Raw genomic sequence first — 12868 nt, 5'->3', positions numbered from 1 at the left:
GTATTTGGGAAATAAAGTGCTGTAGGTCGCCAATAAGCTCCAAAATGATGTACAAAAAGAGTTATCAAAATTAAGCGACCCTAATATGACATGACTCAGTCTCAATTTAATTAGACCTTAATATTCAATATAATTAATATTTTCATGAAGCGTTCTTAACCAAGTTTGTTCCCTGGTGCTAAGTTATTCTTCTCTCTCTCTCTCTCTCTCTCTCTCTCTCTCTCTCTCTCTCTGTGTCCATCTTCTTCTCCTTCTCTCTATTCGTATCCTCTTCACCCTCCATCTGTCCATGTACTACTCCACCCTCGCTCTGCCTGTGTCCTCCTCCACCCTCCCTCTGTCCACCTCCCCCACTCCCCTTCTCTCTCTGTCCTTCTACCCCAACCCCCTCCATCTGTCAATCTGTCCATCTGTCCATCTGTCCATCTGTCCATCTGTCCATCTGTCCATCTGCCCATCTGCCCATCTGCCCCCTCCCCTACCCCTCTTTTCCCTCCCCTCCCCCCCCCCCCCACTTCTCTGTCTCTCTCTAATGTTATCACCACCAAACCCCAGTAGGAGTTAGGTGATTCTTAGTACTTCTTTCCACACAATGAGTTATATGACTACCAAATTTAGTTGAAACAAACACACACACACACACACACACACACACACACACACACACACACACACACACACACACACACACACACTCCTGGAAATGGAAAAAAGAACACATTGACACCGGTGTGTCAGACCCACCATACTTGCTCCGGACACTGCGAGAGGGCTGTACAAGCAATGATCACACGCACGGCACAGCGGACACACCAGGAACCGCGGTGTTGGCCGTCGAATGGCGCTAGCTGCGCAGCATTTGTGCACCGCCGCCGTCAGTGTCAGCCAGTTTGCCGTGGCATACGGAGCTCCATAGCAGTCTTTAACACTGGTAGCATGCCGCGACAGCGTGGACGTGAACCGTATGTGCAGTTGACGTGAGGTCTCCACAGTACATCGATGTTGTCGCCAGTGGTCGGCGGAAGGTGCACGTGCCCGTCGACCTGGGACCGGACCGCAGCGACGCACAGATGCACGCCAAGACCGTATTACTTCGAGCAGATAGTTAGAGAACCAACTCGTGAAGCTAACGTTTTAGACCTCATAGCAACAAATAGACCGGAACTTTTCGACTCCGTGAATGTAGAAGAGGGTATCAGTGATCATAAGTCAGTGGTTGCATCAATGACCACAAGTGTAATAAGAAATGCCAAGAAAGGAAGGAAAATATATTTGCTTAACAAGAGTGATAGGGCACAAATCGCAGAATATCTGAGTGACCACCATCAAACGTTCATTTCTGAGGAAGAGGATGTGGAACAAAAATGGAAAAAATTCAGAAACATCATCCAGTACGCCTTAGATAAGTTCGTACCGACTAAGGTCCAAAGCGAGGGGAAAGATCCACCGTGGTATAACAATCATGTACGAAAGGTACTACGGAAACAAAGAAAGCTTCATCATAGGTTTAAGAGTAGTCGAATCACAGCTGATAAGGAAAAGCTGAACGAAGCGAAAAAGAGCGTAAAGAGAGCAATGAGAGAAGCATTCAACGAATTCGAACATAAAACATTGGCAAACAATCTAAACAAGAACCCTAAAAAGTTTTGGTCATATGTAAAATCGGTAAGCGGATCTAAATCCCCTATTCAGTCACTCGTTGACCACGATGGCACCGAAACAGAGGACGACCGAAGAAAGGCAGAAATACTGAATTCAGTGTTCCGAAACTGTTTCACTGCGGAAAATCGTAACACGGTCCCTGACTTCAGCCGTCGCACGGACGCCAAAATGGAAAATATTGAAATAAACGATATCGGAATTGAAAAACAACTGCTATCACTTAGTAGCGGAAAAGCATCCGGACCAGACGAGATACCCTTAAGATTCTACAGTGATTATGCTAAAGAACTTGCCCCCTTTCTATCAGCAATTTATCGTAGATCGCTGGAAGAACGTAAAGTACCTAGCGACTGGAAGAAAGCGCAGGTCGTTCCCATTTTCAAGAAGGGTCATAAATCAGATGCGAATAATTATAGGCCTATTTCGCTTACGTCAATCTGTTGTAGAATAATGGAACATGTCTTGTGTTCTCGTATTATGACGTTCTTAGATAATACAAATCTCCTTCATCATAACCAACATGGATTCCGCAAACAGAGATCATGTGAAACTCAGCTCGCCCTATTTGCCCAAGATATTCACAGTGCCGTAGACACTGGCGAGCAGATTGATGCCATATTCCTGGACTTCAGGAAGGCATTTGATACGGTTCCGCACTTACGTTTAGTGAAAAAAATACGAGCTTACGGAATATCGGACCAGGTTTGTGATTGGATTCAGGATTTCCTAGAAGAAAGAACACAACATGTCATTCTTAACGGTTCAAAATCTGCAGATGTAGAGGTAATTTCGGGAGTACCGCAGGGAAGCGTGATAGGACCTTTATTGTTTACAATATACATAAATGACTTAGTTGACAACATCGGTAGCTCCGTGAGGCTATTTGCAGATGACACGGTTGTCTACAAGAAAGTAGCAACATCAGAAGACTCGTACGTACTCCAGGAGGACCTGCAGAGGATTAATGCATGGTGCGACAGCTGGCAGCTTTCCCTAAACGTAGATAAATGTAATATAATGCGCATACATAGGGGCAGAAATCCATTCCAGTACGATTATGCCATAGGTGGTAAATCATTGGAAGCGGTAACGACCGTAAAATACTTAGGAGTTACTATCTGGAGCGATCTGTAGTGGAATGATCACATAAAACAAATAGTGGGAAAAGCAGGCGCCAGGTTGAGATTCATAGGAAGAATTCTAAGAAAATGTGACTCATCGACGAAAGAAGTAGCTTACAAAACGCTTGTTCGTCCGATTCTTGAGTATTGCTCATCAGTATGGGACCCTTACCAGGTTGGATTAATAGAAGAGATAGACATGATCCAGCGAAAAGCAGCGCGATTCGTCATGGGGACATTTAGTCAGCGCGAGAGCGTTACGGAGATGCTGAACAAGCTCCAGTGGCGGACACTTCAAGAAAGGCGTTACGCAATACGGAGAGGTTTATTATCGAAATTACGAGAGAGCACATTCCGGGAAGAGATGGGCAACATATTACTACCGCCCACATATATCTCGCGTAATGATCACAACGAAAAGATCCGAGAAATTAGAGCAAATACGGAGACTTACAAGCAGTCGTTCTTCCCACGCACAATTCGTGAATGGAACAGGGAAGGGGGGATCAGATAGTGGTACAATAAGTACCCTCCGCCACACACCGTAAGGTGGCTCGCGGAGTGTAGATGTAGATGTAGATGTAGATGTAGGATCCTACACAGTGCCGTAGGAGACCGCACCGCCACTTCCCAGCAAATTAGGGACACTGTTGCTCCTGGGGTATCGGCGAGGACCATTCGCAACCGTCTCCATGAAGCTGGGCTATGGTCCCGCACACCGTTAGGCCGTCTTCCGCTCACGCCCCAACATCGTGCAGCCCACCTCCAGTGGTGTCGCGACAGGCGTGAATGGAGGGACGAATGGAGACGTGTCGTCTTCAGCGATGAGAGTCGCTTCTGCCTTGGCGCCAATGATGGTCGTATGCGTGTTTGGCGCCGTGCAGGTGAGCGCCACAATCAGGACTGCATACGACCGAGGCACACAGGGCCAACACCCGGCATCATGGTGTGGGGAGCGATCTCCTACACTGGCCGTACACCACTGGTGATCGTCGAGGGGACACTGAATAGTGCACGGTACATCCAAACCGTCATTGAACCCATCGTTCTACCATTCCTAGACCGGCAAGGGAACTTGCTGTTCCAACAGGACAATGCACGTCCGCATGTATCCCGTGCCATCCAACATGCTCTAGAAGGTGTAAGTCAACTACCCTGGCCAGCAAGATCTCCGGATCTGTCCCCCATTGAGCATGTTTGGGACTGGATGAAGCGTCGTCTCACGCGGTCTGCACGTCCAGCACGAACGCTGGTCCAACTGAGGCGCCAGGTGGAAATGGCATGGCAAGCCGTTCCACAGGACTACATCCAGCACCTCTACGATCGTCTCCATGGGAGAATAGCAGCCTGCATTGCTGCAAAAGGTGGATATACACTGTACTAGTGCCGACATTGTGCATGCTCTGTTGCCTGTGTCTATGTGCCTGTGGTTCTGTCAGTGTGATCATGTGATGTATCTGACCCCAGGAATGTGTCAATAAAGTTTCCCCTTCCTGGGACAATGAATTCACGGTGTTCTTATTTCAATTTCCAGGAGTGTACACACACACACACACACACACACACACACACACACACACACACACACACACACACACACACACACACATATATATATATATATATATATATATATGCAAGAATATTTATAACATTATAATACATATAGATTATATTTATACTTCTCACTACTTTTTAGAAACTACAGATATTGTTAATAACAGTGGACATTAGCGAATGTATGCATTATGAAACAACTGTTAAAATATTAAGTTTTCTTAAATAAGGTCCTTGTAGGATGTTCCACAACTAATACAAGATACAGTTCTTTTAATATACTTCTGTGTTCTGAAATTAGAGGATGTTTCGCATACACCATAAGCACTATGTGAAGTATTGTGTGGGAACTAGGACTTGATATTTTTAAAAATATCAGGAATCCGATACATCTATACTTTATAAAATATCATTATTGACTCTTAATATATAAAAAAGTATGGATATGTCAATGGAAATATATCAACATATCTGCCTATAAAAACATTGGCTGCACGTTGTAAATATACAGCAGGTTTTAGAGCTGTATATTTACACACAGATTTATTATTAGATATTCTGCACATCGACAAGCTACCAGCATGCCTACTCCTCTCAGAGCAAGAATTGCAAGAAAACAATGTACACTCATGCTCGGCGTAACCACTTTGCTAACAATGGTAACTCCATGTAAGTGGCACAATAAAAGGTGTCTGATGGGTCTGTTGCTAGACTTAGTCACATATCAGATTTGGCAGGAATACTTCAAGTCTACTTTCCTGTCTTTTTCTTTGTGTCAACAGCAATGACTTGGCAGTTGCAGTGTCAAAATTGCATACTGACGATAAACGTTGCATTTTCTGTTGGTAGCACTGAGCACCAATTACATCACCTTTTGCCCTCACATGTTTTCACCCACAGAGAAGACCAGTCTTGTCATTTAGATTTTTTTCATCTTTTTCAGCAACTGTTTTTGAAGAATGCTGATGCTTGGAAATCTTGTTATTCCATTCACATCACCCCCCCCCCCCCCCCAGTGCAATCTTTTGTGCCATATATACTTGCTTCACACAGTCAAAAGAGAAAGACTGGGTGTGATGAAAGCTTGAAAATTAGTAAGACTCCTTCACTCACTGAAAGGAAAATTATGTTGTTCTACAACTTTGAAAGAACAACGTCAAATATTTACCAAAAATTGTGCAAAAATATAATATAAAGTAAAAATATTAGCACTTGATATTGACATAAATCAATATTTTATCAACAGTGTTAGTGGGAACCACTACAAAGGTGGCAGGTTGTGTTTACTGTTTACACTGTGGTCAGTTCCTCGATCTTTGGTGGGTAGTGTATCAGTTTTAACCACATTCTGTCAAGTTAAGAGTGGCCTTGGAAAGAAATCTGAGAAAACTGTTGGTCCCTTCAGCACTTATGACTGATGTCCAAGTAGCACTGAGTCTGCTCGCAGTCTGTGCACAAGGTGGCAGGTTGTGTTTACTGTTTACACTGTTGCTTGATCCTTGCTCTTTGATGGGTAGCATATAAGATTCAACCAAATTCTGTCAAGTTAGGACTGGCCTTGGAAAGAAATCTGAGATAACTGTTGGTGCGTTCAGCACTTCTGCCTGGTTCCAAGTAGCATCTGCTCCCAGAGTTGTGTACGAACTAACTCAAACCATCCAAAGTTAAGGTAGTACACCGACAGACCGATTCTGACATTGTCACTTGATATCAGTAATGCAACTGGCTATGGCAGTTTGTGCACTATGGAGAAGTAGATTCTCAAATGCTCTTTTTTCTAATTTTTTCTGCATTCTTCAGGAATGTTAACTCACAGAACAGTAATGAGGTTGGTATTCTGAATAATCCTCGCCAGTTAAACCAAGAGCCTCTGTATTGTGTGAGAACAGGAGCACTATGTGCAATTAGTGCAACACAAATTAATGACATCTCTTTCCAGCAAACTTTAACTTATGATAGATATGGAAGAACATATTGCAACATCTTTCTTGGGATTTAACAACTAAAAGCTATTTTGTAGAGGACAATGCCAATGCACACACTGCCAATGAATATATGAAAATATTACAAGATATTTTTGGTGACAGGAACCATCATATACTACCCTTAAATAGAGAAACATTATCTGAGTTTGTCAGTTACTGCACTAGTGTTACTTTGTAAAGTGTGACTGAGTTTGTGCAGAGATCTATGAACAGATGCTACTGACACACCAATGTGAAGTGTCAGATGTTGCTAAGATTTTCTTGGACTCCTTTCCAAGGCTGCTCCTAACTCATCAGTTCACATAAAACTGAACTGCCACCTGCCACAGCCCAAAGAATGGAAAGGAGAATAAGCGGTGATAAGAGCCTGCCTCCCTGGTATTAACTCCTGCACAACACTGGGCACAGTGCCTGTGTCATATGTGAAACAGACAGCAATGTCACACGAAGTTAAATTTTGACCCAAAATTATTCTGTAATTCAGCAGTGAATGAAAATACTCATAAGAAATCAGTTTTTTTCTTTTTTAAATAATCTATGAAAGCCAGTTATGCAAACTGCAACACGTAAGCCCATGGTACATCACAATTAAGTAAGGTCATCAAAAACACGTGTATGACACATTAGTACAAAATATATGAAATTAAAAGAAGATTTTGTTTTGAAATAACATGTTTATAAAGTACACACCTGTTGAAAGCAGAATGCATGCTGAATATAATGCCAGTTCTGTTTCTGTTAACTTCAGTTCAGCTACACTTTTTGCAAATTCAAACACACATGTCACCAGCTTCATTTCAGCAGTCTCATTAGTATAGAAGGCATCTTGTGGCAGCATTGTGTCAGAATAGAGTACACTATTTTGACTTAGATCATAATATCGACTCATCCGTAACACAGCAAGCTCAAAACTACCTGTGAGGCAAGAATATTATAATGCTTACAAAGAAAAGCATAGAATTTGCTTATGAAGTAACAAATATTCCGTGTATGCATATTTGTCAAATAATGAAACTAGTGATTTATGAAACTCACAAGCTTCTTACCTTAATACAACTATCAGAACAAAAGGCACACACAGTACTTTATTACTTATATTTTCTTCAAAATCTGTATTTTTCTGTTAAACTACTACATAAATTAAAAAATTTCAAATATTCTTCTTATTATTATTATAAATAGTGTGCTGCAACAAATTAACTATTGGTATTTTTAACTGTAAATTAACATCAACATTTTTGAAAAAAATTTAAGTGTGTGTAACAAATAATTGTATAAGACAATGAATGACTGTGCTAGTACTTTTGCTTTATTAGTAAGAAATGCAGTTTTAAAACAACTCACACAACCATCTTTGCTGTAACTGTAATGGACAATCAGTGTAAAATAGATGAGGCCTGTGACATTGATTTAGTGAAGGCTATAGCAGATCAGTAGTATACTGAAAAGGCCAAGGTCTTATTTTTTTGCGAAGAGCTCACAACAAATAGCAGTGAGAGTCCTTCACATTTCTTATGAAATATATGATATATATTGGCTTTATCTCAAAACTGTCTGAAATTTAACTGTGTTATATATGATGATGAACCTATATTAAAGAGATGGTAAGATACTTGCACAAAATAATATGTGAAATTTTAAGTCTTGTGATTAAATAGTACACTTAACTGTGACTACACATAGAGACAAACAAACAATGTAAATAGAAGAATGTTAAACATATTAACCTTTCTAACTTATTTAAAGTCTAAAACAAATGAAGTCAGAGTTTAATATCTTGTTGACACTGAAGTCACTGGTGAAGGACTTCTTGTACAGTTGCAGAGGTTAAGGGAAGGAAACTTTCCCAAAGATGTCATTGTGGAGTTTACATGTTGTGATTTAGAGAAATCAGGGGAAACATATGAGCATGGCTGCATAGTAGCTGAATACTAATTTTCTAGAGCATGAATTAAAATCTTAACAACTGTGTCAACATGCTAATTGAAGATGCAGAAAGACCAATCACACAAACAAAAATAATGTATCTGAAGCATTATTTACATTAGTCAATCAAATCAAACAACTGAAACACACAATTAATTTATGAATAAAATAAATGAAGTAAGTAACATTTAATCTTTAGTATCATTTCTCTTAGAAAGTAGGAAGTAGTTAAACAGGAAAGTAGTTTTAATTATTAAGTTAACAAGAAATGTTAATATGAAGAACGTTGTGAAGAACTGCCCAGTTGTGGAAAATGATGTAACTATGTCAAACAAATAACTGAAAATGCAACAGACTGCCCTCTCTTGAAAGCCATATGAAAAGGAACTTCAAAATTTAATTATATTTAGGGATAAGTAACAAGAAGTTAAATGGTCTTCAGATCACTGTATTTGAAGATCTAGTAACCTAAAAATTTCTTAAAGTAACTTTCTTGAAATGTTCAAGAAAATCTTTCTAATTAAAACCATACAAGTATATAACAAAATGACTACTGGACTTAAACTTTTTAATTCAAAGTATAATAATTTCTAGAAACAAGAAAAAGCAACTTCACAATGAACTAAAATATAACAGAAATAGGTATTTCATTCAGTATGTTAGAGGCTATCAAGTTGTGAAGGCAGCCACACAAAGGGCTAACAATAATTTTATTTTGAAACATAAAAGTAAGACAATGGCAGTGTGGTCTGTTGTCAAATCAGAGATAGGTATTACAGTTAGTAGTCATAAAATACCTAGGATTAGACATGATGATAGCCTTATTATAAAGTCAGCTCAAATATCAGTGTTTAAATGAATTCTTCATAAATGTAGCATAATACCAGAGTAAATTGCATCCTTCCTCAACTTCACCAAGAAGCTCAGTATCTTACAGATTAAAAAAAAAGTTTTTATAAAGGATGGGGTAAATATTATACTAGCATAAAAAAATTGTTGGATGGGACAGGGTACACAATAATGTGATTAAAACAGTACATCATATAATAGCACCTCCACTAAATCAAATAATCAACCAACAGGGATGCTTTCCTGATGTGTTTAAGTATACAGTCTGGATGTGGTGAACAACTTTACTGAAAACATAAACAGAGGATTAGATTAGAGGAGGAAAGTTTGCAGATATCTCCCGGAATCTTACAAAAGCCTTTGATTCGGTAAACCATACCTTACTTATCTATAAATAAAACAAATATGGGATTATGCATAATGTTTTGCAGTACACAAGAAAAGGGTGACTGTCAATTCAAATGCTGTGAATTCTTACTCTAAATGGGTGTTTCAATTACCGCATCATAAGGTGTGCCTCAAGGCTCCATTCCAGAGCCCATTCTTTTCTTACTCTATGAAAATGACTTACTCATAAAAATAAATTTCCCATCATTTCTATTTACAGATGATACTTCAGTTTTTATTTAGGCTGATGATGCTGAAAAACTCTGAGCTCTATTGTGAGCACACCCTATACCCTAGAAAACTGGTACTAGTTAAATGGGTTGGAACTGAACATTGCAAAAACCTGTATGTTACACCTCAAAACAAAAAATTTAAGATGTGTGGAACTTGAAATGCAGTAGAACAATCAAGTTATGGAAGATGTTGATATACTCAAAATCCTCAGAATAAAAGTGGACAAGATCTTAAGCTCAAATACACATGTTGACGTCCTATCACATGAATTAAACAGCTTTGCATTTTAAATGCAAATACTAGGAAATTTTACTGGCATGTGTACAAAAAAAAATAGCATATCATAGTTATTTTGAATCCGTTATTAGGTATGGTCTAGTTTTCTGGAGAAGTTTAAGCACTGTGTCTCAGATACTGAAACTGCAGAAGAAAACTGTCAGATACATATGTATTGCACAGCAAAAAGAATCTTGTCATCCATTATTTTGGAAAGAAGAAACCTGATAGTTCCATACCTACACATTATTACATCCTACAGAGCACATAACTTATTTGAGGAGAATCAATTTAGCTGCACTTATAAAATGAGAAAGAAAGGGAATTTTATGATTCTTAGACAACTGAATTATATGCACAGTCTCTGGGGGATGAAAATATGCAATAAGTTAATAGTCAAAAATATAATTATGATAAAGCCAGATCATCTAAAAACAAGGTGGTGGGAGATTTTGTGGGTGGAACATTACTATTTGGTAAGGAAAACTGATACTTGAGCTAACTATTAGATATTTTCTCTAACGTAACTTTATTATTATTATTTTTATTATTATTATATTGTTGTTAGCATTAGTTCTCTGTTTCTCTGTTTGTGGCGAAATTTTACTACAAATATTTGAGATGTCTCTAGTACATGAATAAATGAAATTGATTATGTATGTTATGAGACTAATAAACCACAACTGAAAATACCAACAGCCTGTACAAAAATTAAGAAAATTGCATTGAGAGTAGTAGAAATGCTATTGACTAAGTATTCTTACCTGCTTTAAGAAGCACAATTTGATCATCCTGTGAGAGTTTCATAAAACCAGGCACCATTTTTGCAAATTCAATGATTTGCTGAATAACTGTTGTTAATTTCTGAGCACACTCTAGCCACAGTTCCTCATGTGCCTGTGTAAAGTAATTGAAAACAAAAAAATGTAAACAGTAATAGGTAACACATACTGAAGGCACTAACAAAAAAGAATGAAAAATTTCCCAATAAATGTTCGACCAATATTTTAGGCATTAGATTTCAATCTTCCATCTGTCACTTACTCAAATTTTACTTCAATTTCTTTAGAACAGAAGTTTAGATTATTTTGTTTTTCACTGTTGGCCAAATGTATTCACTATGACTATCAAAATAGACTATAGCTTCCAAAAGGAAAGAAACATTTCTCCAGGGCTGTAACAGACAGCAGATGAAACAAATGGAGTAGTAACAGGGGAAAAATCTTCTGTTAAGTCACACTGCACACCACGACAGATCCTACATGCCAATGTAAGTACAGTAAGTGGTGACTCATGAGTATATATTCTGGGTGTTCACAAATTTTTAGATGCGGATAAATTTGACAGTGTGAAATTAATAGCATCTGATGTATTAAAGTTGTGCTTATGAACAAGTTTATGCAACCACAGGCACTGCAAATAATAATAACAGTAATAATAATAATAACAATAATAAGATGCATAGCTTATCTGACAAAATAAAGAATTGTTTTTGTGGAATTTTGTTGTTTTGTACATAATTAAGTACAGTTCAGGGCAACAAACAAAAAGTGTAAGCTTTCACAACTCTTCATTTTGTATTTTTGTGTAATTGGGAGTTTTCATGCTTTTCCATTTTTTTCGGACAAACGTGTAAGATCCCTAACAGATGCATTAGTTCATGAATTTACTTCCAGACTGAAAGTCAGATATTCTTATGCTGCATCCACACAAGTTGTGCTAACTGTACACTTCCTTGTTAAATATTCTCTTGTAGTTATGCTTATTTGATTTCGTAACTCTCTCAGTCAAAGGATCTATTCTCAGAGGCCCTAGTTCCTTTGTGGCCAACTTTTCCTGGTAATTTACTTTTCTGTCCCCAGAATGAAATTTTCACTTTGCAGTGGAGTGTGTGCTGATGTCAAACTTTCTGGTGGATTAAAGCTGTGTGCCGGACCGAGACACAAACTTGGGACCTTTGCCTTTTGTGGGAAAGAGCTCAACCAACTGATCTACCCAAGCATGACTCACAACCCATCCTCACAGCTTCACTTTTCTGTTAGGATTTAAAATAGATTCACCATAGTTCATGTTTACATTGCACACAAATGCTAATTCCTGCACAGTAAACAACAAACTGCAAAAATGAAGTGCCATTTATGAAAATGATTAAACTCAAGTAGTAATGTCTACAAACATGTCACTTGACTAGAATGCAAATGAGACACTGAGATCAATAAGGGCCTAAAGCACACCACTGTTGATCCCAAATTTAAGTGAGTATCAGAGAAGCCAGTGATACAACTTTTTGTGAATTTTCATACATACAGTGTGGACCCACAGCACAGCACAGATAAACCTTACTCACCATAAGATCAACAGATATCAGAAGCACAAATAAATGGTACAATCCCACAATAAATGGTGATGTGATTTAGGCCCTTATGATTCACAGTGTCTCAAACGGATTACTGTACAATAAAATTCATAACCGAATATACTATAACTCATTCAGAAACCCACAAAATAGGTTTACTGTCAGTACAACTTTAACATATACTTATGTATGATCTAATTTTACTATATACTGAGTGAATTAATGCATCTGAGGAGTGTGCTATCATCTAGCAGGATTTATGCCAAGTGAACACGGATAAAAGTCTGCTGCAGTGTGGTACCACCTGGTGGCACTGGCATGAACTTCTAGTCAAGCAGCAAGGGCTAGCTGAGCACATCGCAAACTGTGCATGTTGTTTATCAAACCTGTATGTATTTGAACTATAAGGCAATTATGTCATGTGAGCCACACATGGGCAAAAGCTGCTTAAAACATGCATAACTGAAGATGTGCTCGCAACCCTGATGCCAAGTTTCATGGAATGTAGAGGAGCA

The 12868-nt window shown here is 38.6% G+C and overlaps 1 protein-coding gene across 1 annotated transcript in view; it reads right to left on the bottom strand.

The window, feature by feature from the left end:
• The window catches only part of LOC124556494 (probable nuclear hormone receptor HR3), a 439228-nt gene that overhangs the window by 17911 nt on the left and 408449 nt on the right, over positions 1-12868 (bottom strand). The window contains exons 7-8 of the mRNA XM_047130451.1: positions 10762-10894; positions 7016-7240 (exon numbers count right to left, since the gene is read on the bottom strand). Of these exons, the coding sequence (XP_046986407.1) occupies positions 7016-7240; positions 10762-10894 (358 nt within the window). The remainder of the gene's footprint in view (positions 1-7015; positions 7241-10761; positions 10895-12868) is intronic.

Source organism: Schistocerca americana, chromosome X, assembly GCF_021461395.2.
Source record: "Schistocerca americana isolate TAMUIC-IGC-003095 chromosome X, iqSchAmer2.1, whole genome shotgun sequence".
NCBI classification, from domain to species: Eukaryota; Metazoa; Arthropoda; class Insecta; order Orthoptera; family Acrididae; genus Schistocerca; species Schistocerca americana.
The sequence above is the reverse complement of the archived record's forward strand: the minus strand, read 5'-3'. Positions and strand labels throughout refer to the sequence as shown.